The following is an 18,946-nucleotide window of genomic DNA, read 5'->3' as shown; positions in this document are numbered from 1 at the left end:
CCCTCTATAGCGGCAGAAAACAAGCTTGCTCCATCTTCCATGTGACAGCCCTTTAGATATTTGAATATGGTAGTCCTATCTCCTCTCAGTTTCCTCTTAATATCATGATATCATCTTGGCATGTGTTTTTGTGTGGCGTGGGGGCGGGGGCTGATCTATGTCTTATGCAGAACATAACAATGGGCTGTGGCGGTGGCAGGATTTTGCACTATAGCATTTTGGGCTGCAACCGTGTGGATGGAAGAGAGCTTTATCTTTGCAGCAGTCCAGACAAAGAAGAAGCTTCCTGCATGTAGTAAACTAGCAAATCTTCACAAGAGTTACGCTAAATCATTTTCACCTTAGAAGTCCAAAACACTTCAAAATGATGAATTTCCTTCCTGCCATTGAAATTCAGCCTGCTCCACTGCCAAATTCTGCATAATGCATAGCTGAGTTCTGGGCCAGTTTTGAGGATACCTTTGCTAGGAGCAGAGCAACAGCTTCGCCCATAGCTGTCAACTTCTCCCTTTTCTTGCGAGGAATCCTATTCGGAACAAGGGAATTTCCCTTAAAAAAAGGGAAACGTTGACAGCTACGGCTTCGCCATGGACTCCTCCCCAGGGCATGTGGCTTCTGACATTTACGATATGGAGAAGGAGAAGGAGAAGGAGAAGGAGAAGGAGAAGAAGCAGCAGCAGCAGCAGCAGCAGCAGCAGCAGCTCTGGGAATGTTCTGTGTTTCAGCATTCCCTGCCCACAGTCAGTACACACAGTCTGCAAACGAAGGAGCAGATCAGGTCCTCTGCATGACCACCAATGGTGCAGTACAGTATGCTTGTGTGCGTGACATTCCTTATCAGCTCCTCTAGGGGGAACTGTGAGCGCATGGGTTCACCACAGTCCCCTTCTGATGGAGATTTACCGTATTTTTCACTCCATAAGATGCACCTTTTCCCTCCTAAAAAGTAAGGGGAAATGTCTGTGCGTCTTATGGAGCGAATGTGTGGTCGATCGCTGGCTCCCTTTCTGGCCCCGCCCACTTGCCCACCATTGTTGAATGTTCTGCAGACTGAGGCTGTTTGTTTCCCCAGCAACATGTGACTGGCTGATTAGATTATCTGTCTGGAAACTGTAGAAATGGCTCCCTTTCCTTTCCTAAAGAAGCAGCAGAACTGTGAGTTGAACCACATAAAAACAGGATTTTTTCCCCCTTTGCAAAGTAAGCTCAACAACTTTGAGCTGATCCTCAAAAAAGGGGGCTTTCCCCCTTTGCAAAAGAAGCTGCACAACTGTGAGCTGATCCCCCCAAAACAGGGCTTTTCCCCTCTAAAAACTAGGCACATCTTATGGTCAGGTGTGTCTTATGGAACAAAAAATACGGTATATAACTGAGACAAAACAGCTCCACCTGGATGCAAAGTCTACGCCCTCTTCTGGGCTTGCACTCTGACATATTCACATCAATTCTCTGCATGGATTTTCAATAAATGTCTTTGCCCATGCAAAAAGTGAACAAACTGGACCCTCAAAGAAGATGAAGGACTAGAAATAAATATTTCACAGAATAAAAACAAACACAAAAAGCATGCCGGAAAATCATACTAAGCATTTCAAAATTCCAGGTAATTTGCAGTGTCACTGATACCTCTGATTATTATTGTTGTTATTAAAAAGGGATTTTAAAAAAACCCCACACCAAACCAAGAGAATTAATTTAAGACAAAGGCACACAGGTTTGTACAAAATTATTCCCATTCCAATAAATGTGGGAAGCCAACCTCGTAAAACTCATGCCAAGGTTAATACTATGGGACTCTGCTAATATTCAACCCCTTTGCGGCAACGCCTGCGACAGAATAAATCTAGTTCTCAGCTCCAATTTATGGCTCCGTGCAGAAACTTTCCTACTGGGGAATACATCTCCGCTATCAACCGTAGATCATAATGAACAGGCCTGGAACACCTATGACAGAAAAAAGATTAATTCTAATAAGCTGGAAATCACCAGCAATCCTCGGGAACAGATTCATAATCTATTAGAGCAGGTGAGTGATTTAAGAAGGACTCCAGACAGGGAGACAGGAGGAGGAGGAGGAGGCAGGAACGAAAGCCAGCACCACTTTGCAGTTGGTATGGGAGTGGAGTTTATTTTGACAGTCAGCAGAGCAAGCTAGATAAACATGTTGGGCATGGAATTTATTTATTTAACGTTTGGTTATTATTATTGCATTTCGATCCCAAGGTGGTTTACAAACTTCCGCTCCCTAACCAACCTTTTGAGGAATGCATCTGTATGCTTTAGCTGTGATTCCTGCATTGCAGCGGGGTTGGTCTGGATGACCCTCAGGGTACCCCCCCCCCAAGTCTACAGTTCTATGATTCAATGGTTAGGCTGCAAGACACTGACGGACCCCAAATCACCCAGTAGGCTTCACCTGGCTGAGTAGGGATTTGAACTCTGTACGAGCAGAAATCCTGCCCAGAGGTGCAATTTGACACATTCAGCATCTTTTCTTAATAAAGACTGGCATCTTCTAAATTGTTGCTGCCTTCTGACTTCAAGATACTTTATTAGCAGGTTTCCGATCTAGGGAGAAAACAAGGCAGCTGGTGATTTCTCCCCCTCAGTTCTCCCCTGCAACACCCCATCCTTTACCTGCTATGTTTCCAGTCACCTCTCTCTGCACACATAGATCCTAATGTCAGACTTTTTTTTGGGGGGGGGTAGGGGAATTGGTGGGATATGGGTAATAGGTGGCAAGCATTACTGGGCTGCTAAAACACCACAGTACTTACCGTATATGGCTGTGAAACACAGCTGGTGCTGTGCTGGAAGAGCTGGATTATTTAACCAAAGACTGACCTTCTTGCAGGGCTTTTTATTTTTATTTTTTTAAAAAAATGTAGACTATGCAAGGCCCATTATGGCAGAATTGCTTCGGCCTCCCGGGGGAGCAAAAAATGACCCACACTAACTTTTATTAGTAGAATTATTTCAAGGAAGAGAGCCTGCCATTTGCAAAGTCAAGGTTTTCTTTATAAAGGGGCCAAATCCTAAGTGACACGCAGTACAATCAGGCCACAAGGGCTGGGAGAACATCGGCCCCCCAAGGCACAAATAGTTTGGAAAGGACAATGCACCAGGCTTCTGCAAACCTCATTTAATACGAGCAGTGCTTTGGCACAGCTCTTGCTCAGCGTGATAGGCCTTGTGCGGGAGAACTTCCTGAGGGCTGTTTCTTAAACGGGGATGGGTCAGTTTCATTTCTCATTTTTCTAATAATCAATTAACGTTCCGTAGTCCCAGATCAGTTCACGATTTATTTATTTATTTTCAATTCCCCCTTTATAAATCTTAGGGGAATTTTCTCCTGACGTTAACACTTTTGCCTAACATTCACATTTTTGCAAACCATTTTCCCTCCCAGCCTGAGGGAGAATCCCATTCCCTGCAGTGCCAAAAGCTCCCTGACATCCCCCCCCCCAACCATTCTCCATCAATTTAGAAGGAAACACACTGCGCCTGAAGAATTGTGAAAGGGGAGAGGTCCTGGCGGTCAAACTCTCATGGGCGTGTGTACCTGTGCCCACCTTGCTTGCAGTGTGGCCATAGCCTGCCCATGAGTGCCCGGAAATTGCATTCCACAAGCCATCTCTTCAGTACTTCCACTCTGTCTTCCCTGAAAACCCCACTGACATCCTCAGGTGGGTTTACCTGCACCCACAGGGAAGCTGCCTTCTGTGTAACTGCACACAGTAAATTGCTGGGTTATTTTCTCTCTCTTTTGAAGTGGAGTTATTTATTTACTTCTTACAAGCTGTCTCCTTTATGAATAATTATTAAGATTTTTCTAATTATAACTTAAATATCCACAGATACAGGATAAAGGAAGTCTTTTATTTGGTTGTTTGTACTGTTGTATGTTATGCTCATTGTATGTTATGTTCACGTTTAATGAGGGTGGATTTCTGTGTTGGGGGTGGGGGTTTATGTTATGTTGTAAATAAAATTTCCAATAAAAATAATAAAAATAAAATTGAGTTATTTTACTTTTAGGTGAGGATTTTTTTTGTTCTTAAGGTAAAAGAAAGGGCTTCCTTTAAAAACAGGCTGGATGGAGAGGCAGGCAGGATGGGAAAAACATGCGAAAAAAGAGAGAGAAAAGAGAGAGAGACAGAGATCTATTTGACTGGTGGCTGGAGAAGGTAGGTCTATTGCTTCAGGATGAGAACAGAAATTGTGCTCTGGCGGCGTGGCCGCAGCAGGAGGCCCCATTAGCTAAAGTGGTCTTCAGGTTAAGAACAGTTTCAGGTTAAGAACGGACCTCCGGAACGAATTAAGTGCTTAACCTGAGGCACCACTGTATTTGGCTACATTCAAATGAAGGAAAACTACCGCATATCAGCCTAAGCAAATTGTGCTTCCTTTTTCTGGTTATTCGGCTATTATGAGACACCTGTAGCTGTGTCAGTTCCACAAACCTAAGTGCTTGAGTCGCCATGTATGGGGTAAGGTAAACAGGTCCCAAGTTAAGGGCTTTGAATTGGCCAGCCTGCCTGTTCCTGTGCCACTAGTTTCTCCTCCATTCCCTGACCTCGCAGAGTCCTCTGATCTCTTGCCTGTCGGGCCACCCAAGCCCTGGAATTTTTGAAAACGAAAGCTTGAGAGCAAACAAGCAATCAAAAACACCATCAAAACAAGAAAACTCAGAAAGCAACTTGTGTCGGTGCCGAAGCATCAGGTGTGCGATACTTTAAAACCATCGATGCTGTGATATCAGAGGGGGGTGCAATGGTTCATTTGATACTTTAGTCATTTTTAAATGACTCATCTCTCCAGTAAACACAGGAAGGTGTTCAATGCAGGTATTCCCCTCTCTCTCTCTTTATCTCTCTCTCTCTCTTTTGAAAACCACACCACACCTAATTTAGAAGCCATTTGGAGAAAAGGAAACGCTTTTCTTTTCTGTCTTTCTTTTCTTTTCATTTTTTTTTAAAGGGTTCTGCTCCTATGAATCACCCATGATCTTACAGCCAGTTCATCTCTCTGTAATCTTTTTATTTGCTTGGAAAGCTCAAAAGAGCACCTGGGTCTCCCTAGAAGTAATTAAGTTGAGCTTTGAGCCTGCCGTGCTGAGAAAGCGGGTCTTTGCGGGGTGGGGGGCAATTCAGCATGAACAAAAGGAAAAGGAAGGGGAAGAGGTGTAAGGCGGGTGCTTATCTGACTCTGGGGGCCACTCACCCCATTCTGGACCCACCTCTGAAGCAATCTGGGGGCAAGGCTAAAAGTATTCCCCCCCCAACTTACCCTAGTGGCCAAAATTGTCGAAACCTTTTGGAAAAAGCATATTTCTGAGGTTTGATGGTCATAACACCATTTTTTTTGGAGTAATGCCATAAAATTATATATCAATGGAAAGATAATTTAATGAAGAACGTAATGCAACAAAGTTTGTTCAGTTACCTGTATTTTGTCAAAAGTTATACACGTTCTGCAGTTGTAGGAAATTGATCTTTTAGTGAGGCAGAACTTGAACTTTGGAACTTCCTGCCTATTGACATCAGACAGATGCCTTCACTGAACTCTTTTTCTCACCTGTCAAAAATATTTTTACTTAGGCAAGCCTATCCAGATATGGGGGAAAAAAGGTTTAATTTGGGTTTTAGCTTATTGCTGATTTTATTTTTTTGGAATTTTATGTTTTAAATAGTTGTTTATAATTGTTTTTACTGGTAATTTCATTTTTTCCCTTTTTGTAAACCACCTTGAGGTTTTGTTTCTATCCTTTTCCAATCAAGCAACAAAGACATGAAATAAACAAATACTTTTTTTTTGAAAACTGCAAAATGCAGAAAAGTGTAAAAAAATTCCAAGGGAAATTCCAGAGAAACTGCAGTCCTTTCACCCACAATTTGCTTTGGTGTGAATATGAAAAATGAAACAACCGTCACCCCTCCAGCCATCTTCTCTTTTTGCTGAATTGTGTGAAGGAACAAATATTATTTATTTATCACAAGCATTTGTACCCCACTTAAATAAAAAGTCTCCTAGGGTGCTTTATGTACAATCAATTAAGGCAGTCCATGCCTTACAATCTAAAAATCATGGCACACAAGGAAAAAGGGAAGAGGAGGGAAGAGGAAACTTAGCTCATCAGACTGAGGCATTGTGTGCTAGAACTATGACTAGAATCCTTTCTGCACAATTTTGGAAATATGCTCGGAAACCGGAGATCAGATGGATCTGCTAAGGAAACTGGGAAGAACTACCGGTAAATACAGTAAAATTAACTGCAATGACAAAAGATGGAGGGGAAAAAATGAATGCTATAAGGAGTTGGTATTTTGTAACTCACTGTATTAAAAAAGAGTTAGAAATCTCAGCAAAAGGAACAGGTTATTTGTTTCAATAGGAAAAGGGAAGAGAGAAGAGAAATGTATTTTTCTTGTTTTGAAATATGATTGGGTCATAAATTAAAGTTGAATAATAATTTTTCACACTTAAAACTTATTATTAATTGATTAAATGAAGAGGATTTCAATTAAATATATCAAATGTATGTAAATACTTCCTAACGACATCTGCAGAATTACATTATTTCTAATTTTGTATTTTCTATTTTTAATTCACTTTTCCAATTACTGACGAATAATACTGTGAAAGATGTTGATTTGCAAATCATTTTTAAAAGGGAATATAGGGGGGAATTTACACCCCCACACACCAAATTGAGAAGAAATGGGCTAGTACTTTAACCTCCCCATAACTGTCTCACTCCTTTGACACCCAATCCATCACTGCTCTGAATTTGAGGGCCTTCTGCAGATTCCATCTTACCAGAAGATCTCTTCCACACAATATAGGAATCCATGTTGTGCCCTTTGGAATTCCCTCCCCTTAAATATTAGACAGGCTCCATTCTAGTACAGTGGTGCCTTGCAAGACGAAAAGAATCCGTTCCGCGAGTCTCTTCGTCTTGCGGTTTTTTCGTCTTGCGAAGCAAGCCCATTAGCAGATTAGCGGATTAGTGCTATTAGCGGCTTAGCGGGTTTAGCGGATCAGCTGATAAGCGGCTTAGCGGCTTAGCGGATCAGCTGTTAAGCGGCTTAGCGGATCAGCTGATAAGCGGCTTAGCGGATCAGCTGATAAGCGGCTTAGCGATCAGCTGTTAAGCGGCTTAGCAGATCAGCTGTTAAGCGGCTTAGCGGCTTGGGAGAAAGGGGGGGGGAGGAAAAAAACCCTGCAGGAACTCGCAAGACATTTTTGTCTTGCGAAGCAAGCCCATAGGAAATTCTTTTTGCGAAGCACCTCCAAAACGAAAAACCCTTTCGTCTAGCGGGTTTTCCGTCTTGCGAGGCATTCGTCTTGCGGGGCACCACTGTACTACTACTTATTATTACTACTATAAATAAGTCCTGTCCATAGCATTTCAACACAACACCAAAGACTGGACGATAACACTCCTGTCTACTGTCAGGCCTAGTAAAGTTCTGCAATCCTAAGCATACTAATTGTCAAAAGGCTATCTAAGGCCAACTTTATTGCAAAAGGGATCCTACAAACCAAGCAGGACAGAATATTAATAGGGATTACTTGCAGGTATGTGGGTACAGGATCAACCCATTTAAGGACAAATTGGGGCTCCCTGAGGGAGCACAAACAATGGCTAAGGAAGTTTGCAAATCTCTTCTTTTCCTTCCTCATTCTTCAACAAACAAGGCTGGCTACAGTAGCAGAACTTTGTCTCCACAATTGATGGAGAACTCGTGGTTTCTGGAGGCAGTGCTAGCGATCCATCTCTGCGGGAACCTTTCCCCATCTTTAAAGGTTTCTGGAATTACTGCTTTGTGCACAACATAAGCAGCTGTATACGTATGTATGTAGGTACAAAGAAATTGGATTCTAAGCGATGAAAGGCGCGGAGGCCATTTGCAAACCGCTCTCTTGCTTTTTGCTGACTTAAACTGCACCGTAGATCATTCTGATGGAAAGGAGGCGTATGAATATTTCAAACCAGTAAATAAATAAACACGGCAAAAAACACACAGCTCACCGATTCGTAAGAATTTAGGAAATAATATGAAGGCATATCCAGCAAAGAGCTAACTGGGGGAAATGAGTGCGGTCAGCACACCAGATAAGACAAGTGAAGATTTCACAACGGTAAATATTTTAAAGACTGAAAAGGCATAAAGAAAACCCGGAGCCCGCCAAACTAGGCCTGTCAAACAAGGTTGTATAAACCGGGGGAGGGGGGGATCAGGAATTGATGGGGTGGCAGAATGGAATCCTTCAAAACAACAAGGTAATTTCAGGGCTAGGAATTTGCATGTGTGAAGGTGCATGTGTGAAGGTGGACAGAGACTCTGTTACATTCTCTGTCCAAGGTGCTGTTGCCAGGCAAGAAAAGCAAACACCAGCAACCTCTCTCTCTCTCTCTCTCTCTCTCTCTCTCTCTCCCCCCCCCCCCCCCGATTTCTTGAGTTCCGCCTCCGTTTATCATAAGCAATGACCTCTTGTTTGTGATGGTTTAATGGAGTGGCATAAAACTACGGCGATGTTGATGTACATTTATTCCGATAAATTCACTGTTAAAGTGATTGAGCGCCTTTCACTCGTAGGATCATTGAAGAGTTTATGAGGCAAAAATCTAGACCTTGGCATTTATTAGCTCAGGGGATGGTTATGATCAAGTTAACAGAAGGAATCTTCAAGTTGCAATAATATTGAAAAATGTCAAAAAAACAAAATACCCCATCACCAGCCCAGAGATCTGATTGAATACAACATACTCTTCTCATTATTAGCTCCACATATTGCTATCTGCTTCATTTTCTAACTCGGCTCTTATGACTGTGTGTGTACACACACACACACACACACAGATCTCCTTTCTTCCATTTCTTTAGAAGCTTCCAGGAGGAATAAGGCTATCAATGGCTACTAACCATGACAGAAAACGATAGTTCTGTTAATTTGAAAAAATGAAAATTAGGAAGCTTCTCATTAGAATGGAAACAGGACTTCTCTTCCATCCCTTTATGCCAGATATACCCACTCAAGCAGTTTGATATGTAAACTGTGTTATTTTTATTGTTGTTAGCTGCTCTGAGCCCGGCTTCAGCTGGGGAGGGTGGGATATAAATAAAAATTTATTGTTATTGTTATTATTGATCTGGGGTTGCCACATAATAATCATTCTGCATTTGTAATAACTGTATGCAAGTTTTGGTTCATTTTGGTTTATTGTTATTTTAACTTTTTGAAAGTCTTAAATTATTGCTACTAATACTCCTAATGGATAATTTTATTGCTTCATCAACATCTTTGAGGCTCTTGTGTTCTTGTTTTTAACAATCTAGCAGTGTACAAATGAAATGAAATGAAATAAATCCCCAAATTATAGCTACTGAAGGAGGGGGAAGAGGGGTTTTCTTCTTCTTCATTGTTGGCTAGGAAGAAGCAGTCGTGTCAGCCTTTGGGCATATACTGTTTGCTTTTGAGGAACCAGGGGATGCGGGTGGCGCTGTGGTCTAAACCACTGAGCCTAGGGCTTGCCGATCAGAAGGTCGGCGGTTCAAATCCCCGTGATGGGGTGAGCTCCCGTTGCTCGGTCCCTGCTCCTGCCAACCTAGCAGTTCGAAAGCACATCCAAGTGCAAGTAGATAAATAGGTACTACTCCGGCAGGAAGGTAAACAGCGTTTCTGTGCGCTGCTCTGGTTCACCAGAAGCAGCTTAGTCATGCTGGCCACATGACCCGGAAGCTGTCTGCAGACAAACGCTGGCTCCCTTGGCCAATAAAGCAAGATGAGCGCCGCAACCCCAGAGTTGTCTGCGACTGGACTTAACAGTCAGGGGTCCCTTTACTTTTGAGGAACCAACACTGCTTTTAAAACTAGCACTGTCTGCTTCCCTTGCTAGTCTTAAATGCTTCTGTTGAATTGCTGGTTGAGGTGAAAGCATATCTCTGATTCAACCTCCAGTACAGGAGCTCAAACCTTTAGATGCCCAGAACCAACAGGACAGCTGGTAGCTATTTGCTTGGACCATATCATATTAAACCAAGAGCTTTATGGTGTGTAACCCCCTTCATCATGCTGCATTACATCATAAAGTTATTGTCATGAATCCTTAAGATCCAACCTGACAGGCCATCTTCCTTAAATGCAGTGGTGGAACGAATGATTTGCCTTCTGTCTCTCGCGTCTGCAGTTAAACAATCTTACTGGAGGGGACCTGGGAGTAAAGGCAGGGGACACATTTCTGGCCAGTGGTCCAAATATGACCCCTCATGGCCCCCAAGTATTTTGGCCTAGCTGGAATGTGCCCTTGAGCTCTGCCTGATTGGAGGGCAGAGAGGCATGCAGGGAGGTATGTAGAAACTATTTAATTTTGTTTGTTGCTCCACACACTTTTGCCACACCACACCACAGGCCTGTGTTGCCCAGGATGTTCCTTACCTCGTTTCTCCCTGAAACCTTGGGGGTCTGATTCAGTCTAAAGTCCCTTGCATTGCTCTGAGCTTCCTAACAGACAATACAGGGCCAGATGGACGCATGGTCTACTTTGGGATAATGAGGAAGCTTTGTTAGTCCAGTGGGACTCATACAAGGAACAGCTGCAGCACTTCCATGGCCTCACTGTGTAGAGAAGTCATCAAGGGGCACCTTCACTGCAAAGCTGATTAAAAAAAAAAAGGATATTGCAAGCCAAGGAGCAGATAATTTTCTTTATTAATAATTAAACCTGGAGAGCGGATAACGTCCCCTTCTTGATTCTAATATAAATGTGTCACTGTGAAATATGTGAAGATTTACCAGATGCATGTAAAAATGCTCAACCATCAGTTTCAGAATGGAACCACTTCCATTCTGCTTGTCTTCTCTGATCTGCCCCTTTACTAAATATACAGTCCTACCTTGGATCCCAAGCGCCTTGGTACTCAGACATGTTGGCTCCCAAACACCGCAAACCCAGAAGTGAGTGTTCCAGTTTGCAAACGTTCTTTGGAACCCAAATATCTGACGCGGGTTCCACGGCTTCCGATTGGCTGCAGGAGCTTCCTGCAGCCAATTGGAAGCCGCGCCTTGGCTTCCGAATGTTTTGGAAGTCGAACGGACTTCCAGAACGGACTCCGTTCGATTTCCGAGGTACGACTGTAGATTCTAAAGAGGTGGCAGGATGCTGATGTAAGCATTCTGCGACTCAGGTTTTCATCTAACATCTGGCTACTCTGGGTGGTTTCCAGCACACATTATTGGTTATTGGATGCTTGTGAATACTCAAAGAGAGTTAGGGGGCTGCCCCCAATCGAGACAAGAGTGGTTAAAGGTCTACTTTTGCAAGGGGTCTATCAGAAGTTTCTAGCTTACCATTCTTTTGCTTGTTTGATGTTCTGCACCCAGGCCCCAAAGTGCCCCCGAGTTCATTTTGCAGGCCCATCCAGCCCTGCATCCTGTTTTCACAGTGGCCACCCATATGTCCATGGGAAGCCCACCAGCACAAACTATTGTTGATTTCCCAGAACCCCCCATTCCTAAGGGACTCCTCTCTAGCCTTCACATGCATTGGGGTTTGGGGCTTTAAAAGATGCCAAAACGATGAGCAGGGGTAGGAGACCATCCTGCTGCTATCCCTCATCCCTGCTGGACAGGTATGCTAATGACTGCTGCCCTCTGGTGTCTTACGTCCTGAAATACATCGAAACACAAATACACATTGGCTCGCTGCTGCCTCTGGAAGCCAAATCCTGTGTTGGCCTAATGTGAACAGGCAATTATCTCTCTCTATCGCTCTCTCTCTATCTATCCTGAAATAAGAATGCATAAGATAAAGAAATAATACAAAATAGTCATATCGTTGTTTTTAGCTACCTTATATCTAACCCATCTAGATGTACATACATGGCTAAATAAGAGAAACAGGAGGGAAATGATAATAAGTGTGTGTGTGTGTGTGTGTGTGTGTGTAGTATATAATCACAATGTTCCTGATAAAGCACATGGTTCTACCTTGCATATTCTTGTTCCAGCACATTAAGAAGCAGGATGTTTCTAACGAAGTAGCTTAGCAGAGAAAGGCCCCTGAAACTGAGATTGCCCCAGATAAATCAAGATCACTAGAGAATGTGATCCAAAATAACTGGTCATTTGGAGTACCACTTACCTGTAGATACACATAGCCCAAACATTTGTGTTGAACGGCAGTGGCTTCAGAAAGCAAAGGTTTTCCAGCAAAGGTCAAGAAATGTACAACTAAGGCATTTCAACTTAAACTCCGTCCCATCTATACCCTGAAGACTGAACCACAAGGCCCATTTACTTTGAAGCAGGGATGGGTGTTTGTTTTTTCCTATCCCTGGTAGGCAAACTTCCAGGGTCGGAGTTGGCTGTATGCATGCTAGTAGTGGGTGGAGCCTGAGGCAAAAGTGGGCGGAGCAGCAGTGGATGTGATCCTTACCTTTGTGTGGCTGGAATGCAAGCTATTGTAGAAAAGTCAAAGGTCCACCCCCCCCCCCGCAACCTTCTATTCTTGCAAGCAAGAGGCATTATCACAGTCCAAAGAATCATTTCCCAGCAAAGTTGAGAGCACTAGAGGCGGGTCCAGAGCAGGCCTGCAAAGGCGTGTAGCTTGAGCAACTAAAAGTGTCCAGCCAAAGAAATGAACCAAGCAATCCAACACACCTCACTGCAAATCTCCAAAGCATCCTGTTATTAACCCGCCCATCAATTATTGCCTAACGAAGCTTGCAAACCAAATGCAAGGTAAAGGTAAATGGTAAAGGACCCCTGGGTGGTTAAGTCCAGTCAAATTTGGCTCTGGGGTGCAGCACTCATCTCCGCTTTCAGGCCAAGGGAGCTGGCGTTCATCTGCAGACAGCTTTCCCAGGTCATGTGGCCAGCGTGACTAAACCACTTCTGGACCAACGGGACACTGTGACAGAAACCAGAGCAAATGGAAACACTGTTTACCTACCTGCTGAAGTGTCAGGAATTTTGTCAGGAATGTGCCCCTCCCCGAGCACAGGGGAAGAGTCATCCTCAGAAATTGAGCTAAGCGAGCAAGGGGCCGACTCTACAGATGAGAGCTGTGTGTCAGAGTTTAGAGAGAACAGCCCGGCCCCTAAGAAGCTGTTAGTTAGCTGCCAAGGAGAGGGAGAGTTGGAAGTCAGCCCGAGTGTTGCCAGGCAACTAGCAGATAAGCCAGAGTCTGAGGCTGTGTCTTCTGTGAGTGAGGAGGAGACAGTCCAGCAGTTCAGTTCCCGTACTAGGAGACTGGAGAAGCTCAGAGAACAATTGAAGGGAAGGAGAAGAAAGGCGGATTTTGGCGTTCTTGTTGGGGGAGGGATGATGAGTGAAAATGAGCAACTACTGTTAATGAGAGCACACAGGAAGGCCGTGCTCTGGATGTGTTTTTTCTTTAAACAAACTTACATAAAACTGATGGAGAGTCGCTGCTTATCGGGCTGCTTGCCTGCCAGAGATTGTTATATATCTATCTACTTGCACTGGTATGCTTTCAAACTGCTAGGTTGGCAGGAGCTGGGAAAAACAACGGGAACTCACCCTGTCGCATGGATTCGAACTGCTGACCTTACGATCAGGAAGCTCAAGAGGCTCAGTGGTTTAGACCACAGTGCCACCCGCATCCCAGTACATTGTAAACGTACTGATGAGAGAGACAGACAGAGAGAGAACCAAACCAAGCAAGCCACTTCTTAATTGAAGGTACTCAGCCATACCCTCTGAGGGGGTCAAATGCAGCTAACCACACCTCTTCAACCCACTCACAACTTTAACTTCAATGTAGCAATTCTCTCAAGAGCTGGCATTTTGGAATGCCTCATTCGGCGAGGTTCCTCTTGCAACTTGGGAAAGCTTTTATCCTCCAGATTCATGGAGGAGAAGCCAGCCAGTGGTTCTAGCTGTTGTAGAACATAGAAAGACCACCTTCATGGCAACACGAGAAAAGGCCTTTTCTGCGGTGGCTCCCCATTTCTGGAATACTTTTCCCAGGGAGGCTCGCCTGGTGCCTTCATTACATATCTTTAGGTGTCAGATGAAAACATTCCTCTGCTCCCAGGCCTTTGACTGATTAAATGATCTATGGCCTTTATTTTGCTTGTTACTATGGCCTTTTAAATGTGTTTGTGGGAGGGGAATTTTTGTTGTTGTTATGTATTTTGTATTTTCATTTTGTATTCTTATGGTGTAAACTGCCCAGTGATCTTCAGATGAAGGGATATATATGTGTGTGTATGCGCCACATATACTTTTGCCTCCAGCAAAGATCTTCTTTGGATCTCATGCTCCTAAGTGTGTGAGCACTGAAAGGCAGGCTAGCATGGTGTGGTTCATTCTCGCCTGACTGAGGTTACAACAAAGGGGAGGTCCAGCATCTAGCAGGCCACAGGACGTGGCCCAGGTGGGAAGAGGAAGACTGCACGGGTGAGGAGAAGGAGCCGTGACTTTTACAGCAAGGGATACAGTTTCCAAGCAGACTTGGCAGAGCAACAAAAAACTTCATAACCACACAGCATTCAGAATCCCAGATCTGTAATGGATAACTGAGACACCGGATGTTAAAGTGAGCAGAAGCTTAAAAAGAGGACTGTGACACTTAAAATAGGACACCTAACCACATAGTCAACAGAAACAGTGGGATAGTCTTCCATTTTATGGTATGTGGCTACTGACAGTGTGTTTGAATGTCCGGGGCTGCTTTCAAAGTTTTGCAGACTTGCTGCAAAACAAGAAATAACTTTAGTAAAAAGTCTAGCTTGGGCATTTTAAAAAAATTAATGGCCTGGTTGTGTGTGTGTGAGAGAGAGAGAGCAAGAGAGAGAGAGAGATCTTTTATATAAATAACCATAAGAGATTTAAATTATCTTTCTTTAAATGAGAACTGTGATCTTTAATTGAATTCAATAGCCCTGCAAATGGACCAAATAATCTCTAATTGATTAGATCATTTACTCCTTATCAGCTCATTTTCTCCTTAAACTTGCATTTGCTTGTACCGGCGTTAACTTTCTTCCATTAGTAGTTAATATTCAATTGCCTGTTTTTTTCTTCATGCCACTAATTAATTAAAAGTGGGAGGAAAAGGTAACTTTCCTCCTTTTAGTACCGCAGAAAGTTCCAGAGTCAAACATTCCTCCATTTTTTGACAGAAATTGAGGGCATCCCCCCCCCTAAAGAACAGAAGTGAAAAGGAAAGTGAGCAGATCTAGGACATAAAGGCAAAGCCATCTTTAAAAGCAGGTTTCCCGCAAGGCAGTGGCTCCCTCCTGCAAGGGGCTGGGCCCTCGTGACGTCAATGGGAGATGAAAGTGCTCTTTGCAGGACTGGGCAGCACAGCGTTGGGCCATTGCTAGAAGGCAGAGCAGCTCTTGCTGGCATAAAAGGAATTTACCGTTTTTTGTTGCTGGCATCCGTCCGTCTTGAGAGACGACGGCGTGTGCTGCCAGGGGTGAAGTCAACCTGCTGCATTAGCAACACTGAAGTGACCTACCTCCCTGGGGCACAAGCCTGGGCAGTGTGTTTGGAGATCCTGGGCTGACCAGACGACAAGACCCTCCTCTCGGCCTCCCTGTATTATTATTATTACTACTACTACTGAGGTAAGGTGAAGGACCCCTGGACGGTTAAGTCCAGTCAAAGGCGACTATGGGGTTGCGGAACTCATTTTGCTTTCAGGCCAAGGGAGCCAGTGTTTGTCCACAGACAGCTTTCCGGGTCATGTGACCAGCATGACTAAACCACTTCTGGCACAATGGAACACCGTGACAGAAACCAGAGCTCATAGAAACACCTTTTACCTTCCTGCCACAGCAGTACCTATTTATCTACTTGCACTGGTGTGATTTCAAACTGCTAGCTTGGCAGGATGCTAAGTTGGCAGGACTACTGCTACTGCTACTACTACTACAGTCGTACCTCGGAAGTCTAATGGAATCTGTTCTAGAAGTTCGTTCGACTTCCAAAACTTTCAGAAACCAAGGTTCGGCTTCCAATTAGCTGCAGTAAGCTCCTGCAGCCAACTGGAAGCCGTGGAACCCGCGCCAGACGTTGGGGTTCAAAAGAACATTCGCAATCTGGAACACTCACTTCTGGGTTTGCGACGTGCGGGAGCCAAAGCATTCGAGTACCAAGTCGTTCAACTTCCGAGGTACGACTCTAGTAGCAACAGCAATAAAGTGGTGCCTAATTATGCTGATGGAATAGTTCACAAGTGAGATTCAGCAGTTTTACACATCTGAATTTGCCTAGTGAGTCTAACAAGAGATGCTTGCTGGCAAATGCCGTTGCTCATGTGGTAATGAAGGAGCCCAACAGCCTCTATAAATCAAAGAATGTGATGAAAACAAGAGAAATGAAAAATAAAGGATCAGGGGGCACAAATCCTGCAGGATATAATGACTGTCACTGGTCACTCCCTGCCCCCCAAGAACCTGGGAACTGTAGTTTACTCCTCACAGCTACAACTGCCAGTACCCTTAACAAAGTACAGATTAACTGTATGGTATGGATGTGACCATAGAGCTTTGTTTTATATATCTGTATTTTTTATACTTTTCCATCACAATTTTTCGCATTTCAATCAATATAACCAGATATTCATAATCATCAGCTTCCCTCTCCCACCTTCCATGGTTCTGTTTATTTATCCATTTACAACTGCATGTTCTAATTACTCCATATGTTTTATTTTTCTGCTTACTCCCTATATCTTCAATACCTGAAACTGCTGAATTTACTCCCACCCTGCTAATGTTTTTAATTCATTTAACACAATTATTTGTATATTCTGCAAACATTTTCTATTCTTCCTTAAAGACTCCATCTTCCCGATCTCTTATTCTACTAGTTAGATTTGCAAATTCCATATATCCCATCAATTTCATCTGCCACTCCTCCTTTGTTGGTATAATTTTCTCTCTCCATTTCTGAGCATAGATCACTAGGGCTGCTGTGGTTGCGTATAAATGCTTTTGATATGTGGGGGCATCCATTCCTATGTGGATTTTGCCCACGCATAGTCAAAACAACACCATCCACCTCACATCAGAGGCATGAGGAGACCCCAAGGTTGGCAGCAGTACAGTGTTATTTAAGAAGATGAAGAAACCCTAAGCACAGTAAAATCGCAAACAGCTCAGTGTGGAGTAAAGATACTCAGTGGACAAAGAATGCTGCGTGTCTGTTGGTGAAGGGGGGAAATACATACACACAACAAGAACTAGTGGCCTGGAATGCAAGGGAGTATCCTCAAAAAGCATATGACTGGCTGGAGTGGGAGCATGCCACACTGCAACATTTGGTTGCTGGGTTTTTGCATGTGTCTGTTGGTGGCAAACTGAAATTTAATCACAGTGATCATCTGAGGATTCTAACAGATTACCTATACAAGGTGAAATGGCACTGGCAAGATGGAATGGTACTGAACTGAGCCCATTCAAAACTGGCCCCAACGCTTTAGAGGGTCCAAGAGGTGATATGAACATTTGTATCCAGAGCCTCCCTGTCAATGCCATCATTGTACCTCATTAAACTCTGTTTGAGAACCCACACCTTATTGTAAAGCATTTGTTTCAATGGACATCATATCTTGAACAATCTCCAGGCAGACAACCTCAGATAACTAGGTTGGGTAGGACATAGGACTGAAACAACGGAAAAACACTACCAGATTGGAGACGGCTGTTGACTGAATGAATCGCTAGCCTGACTTGGTATATAGCAGGTTCTAACACAGTAAGAATTAACAGGACCAGATAGGCTCTTAATTTCTAAATCAGCCCAACATTTGCTAAATTAGTCAAGTTTACCTAATTATAGTCTAGGGCCTGTATCTCTATTATGTTCACCAAGCCACCGAAAAACACACCTGATATGTCTACTTCTAGGACAGATGTTGTGTAACATACAATTTGTGGCACCCCTATCAGTGGTGCGCCAAAAGTCAGTGATGAAACTCAGCTGAATAACCTTTTTCTACATGGTCTTGTCATAGCTGGTATAAGCCACAGTATGGAAAGACGTATCTCCACTCAGACATTTGCTTGGATATTCACATGGTCACAGCACCCACATATTCACCGTATGTGCAGGATGAAGACATTGTGGTCAATACAACTTGAGACCTCCTATCTATGCCAAAAAGTTGTTCTACCTGTAAGAGGAGATGCTTGCAGAAAATCCAGAAACACGTAAAAATAAAAGACAATTGCAAAACATTCCATCATGGTTGACTAACCCACAATTTCAGTATCTGTGCTGTCAAACAGGATGCAGATACCAAGGTCAATGCTATCCCTATCTATGGATAGCCCTGATGACCATCACCTTACATCTTCACAAAAGGTGTTTGACCTGTGAAAGCAGGCATTTGCGGAAACTCCAGAGAAGAAATGTAAAAAGAAAAGAAAACCCAAACATCGAGAAATTCCATCATGGCTGACTAACCTGACCAATGGGCTCTTTTGTTGGTGGCTTTCCTCTTCTAGCTGTGCTTGTCGCCAGAGTGGTGGTGGTTTCCATGACTGACGTGGACATCTCAGACTGCATTGCAGTTGCGGTTGACTCAGTTGTCATAGAGGAAGGCACTTCACCAACGAGTCTCACGTTCCCTTCTATCACTATGTTGGTGTCGCTCTCAGCGGCCATGTTGAGGACTTTCAAGCCGTTGTAGTAGAGTCCAGAAAGCTGCCCCTGAAATGGGTGGCCCCGCTCCTTGCCTCCAATTTTTATTGTCGCTTGGCTATTGAAGATTGTGAGCTGACGCCCTGCAAAGATAGTATTACATACATGCAAAAAATGTTGATTGCGAACACTACACTCTTAAACAGAGGATGATTTTTAAACAGATTGTTATGGGGTGGAGGATGAGAGCAATAAACTATAAGAAAGGAACTTTGCTCATAATTCATTGCTTTTTTAATGAGGTGTCCATGGAATGCAG

At 43.6% G+C, this 18,946-nt stretch overlaps 1 protein-coding gene across 31 annotated transcripts in view; it reads right to left on the bottom strand.

Annotated features, from left to right (window-relative positions):
* NRXN1 (neurexin 1) overlaps window positions 1–18,946 on the bottom strand; it is a 985,083-nt gene that overhangs the window by 104,092 nt on the left and 862,045 nt on the right. For all 31 annotated transcript variants that reach the window (XM_077925450.1, XM_077925448.1, XM_077925461.1 and 28 more), the window contains one exon: window positions 18,451–18,770. In XM_077925450.1, the coding sequence (XP_077781576.1) occupies window positions 18,451–18,770 (320 nt within the window). The remainder of the gene's footprint in view (window positions 1–18,450; window positions 18,771–18,946) is intronic.

This window comes from Podarcis muralis, chromosome 3, assembly GCF_964188315.1.
Source record: "Podarcis muralis chromosome 3, rPodMur119.hap1.1, whole genome shotgun sequence".
NCBI lineage: Eukaryota > Metazoa > Chordata > Lepidosauria > Squamata > Lacertidae > Podarcis > Podarcis muralis.
The sequence above is the reverse complement of the archived record's forward strand: the minus strand, read 5'-3'. Positions and strand labels throughout refer to the sequence as shown.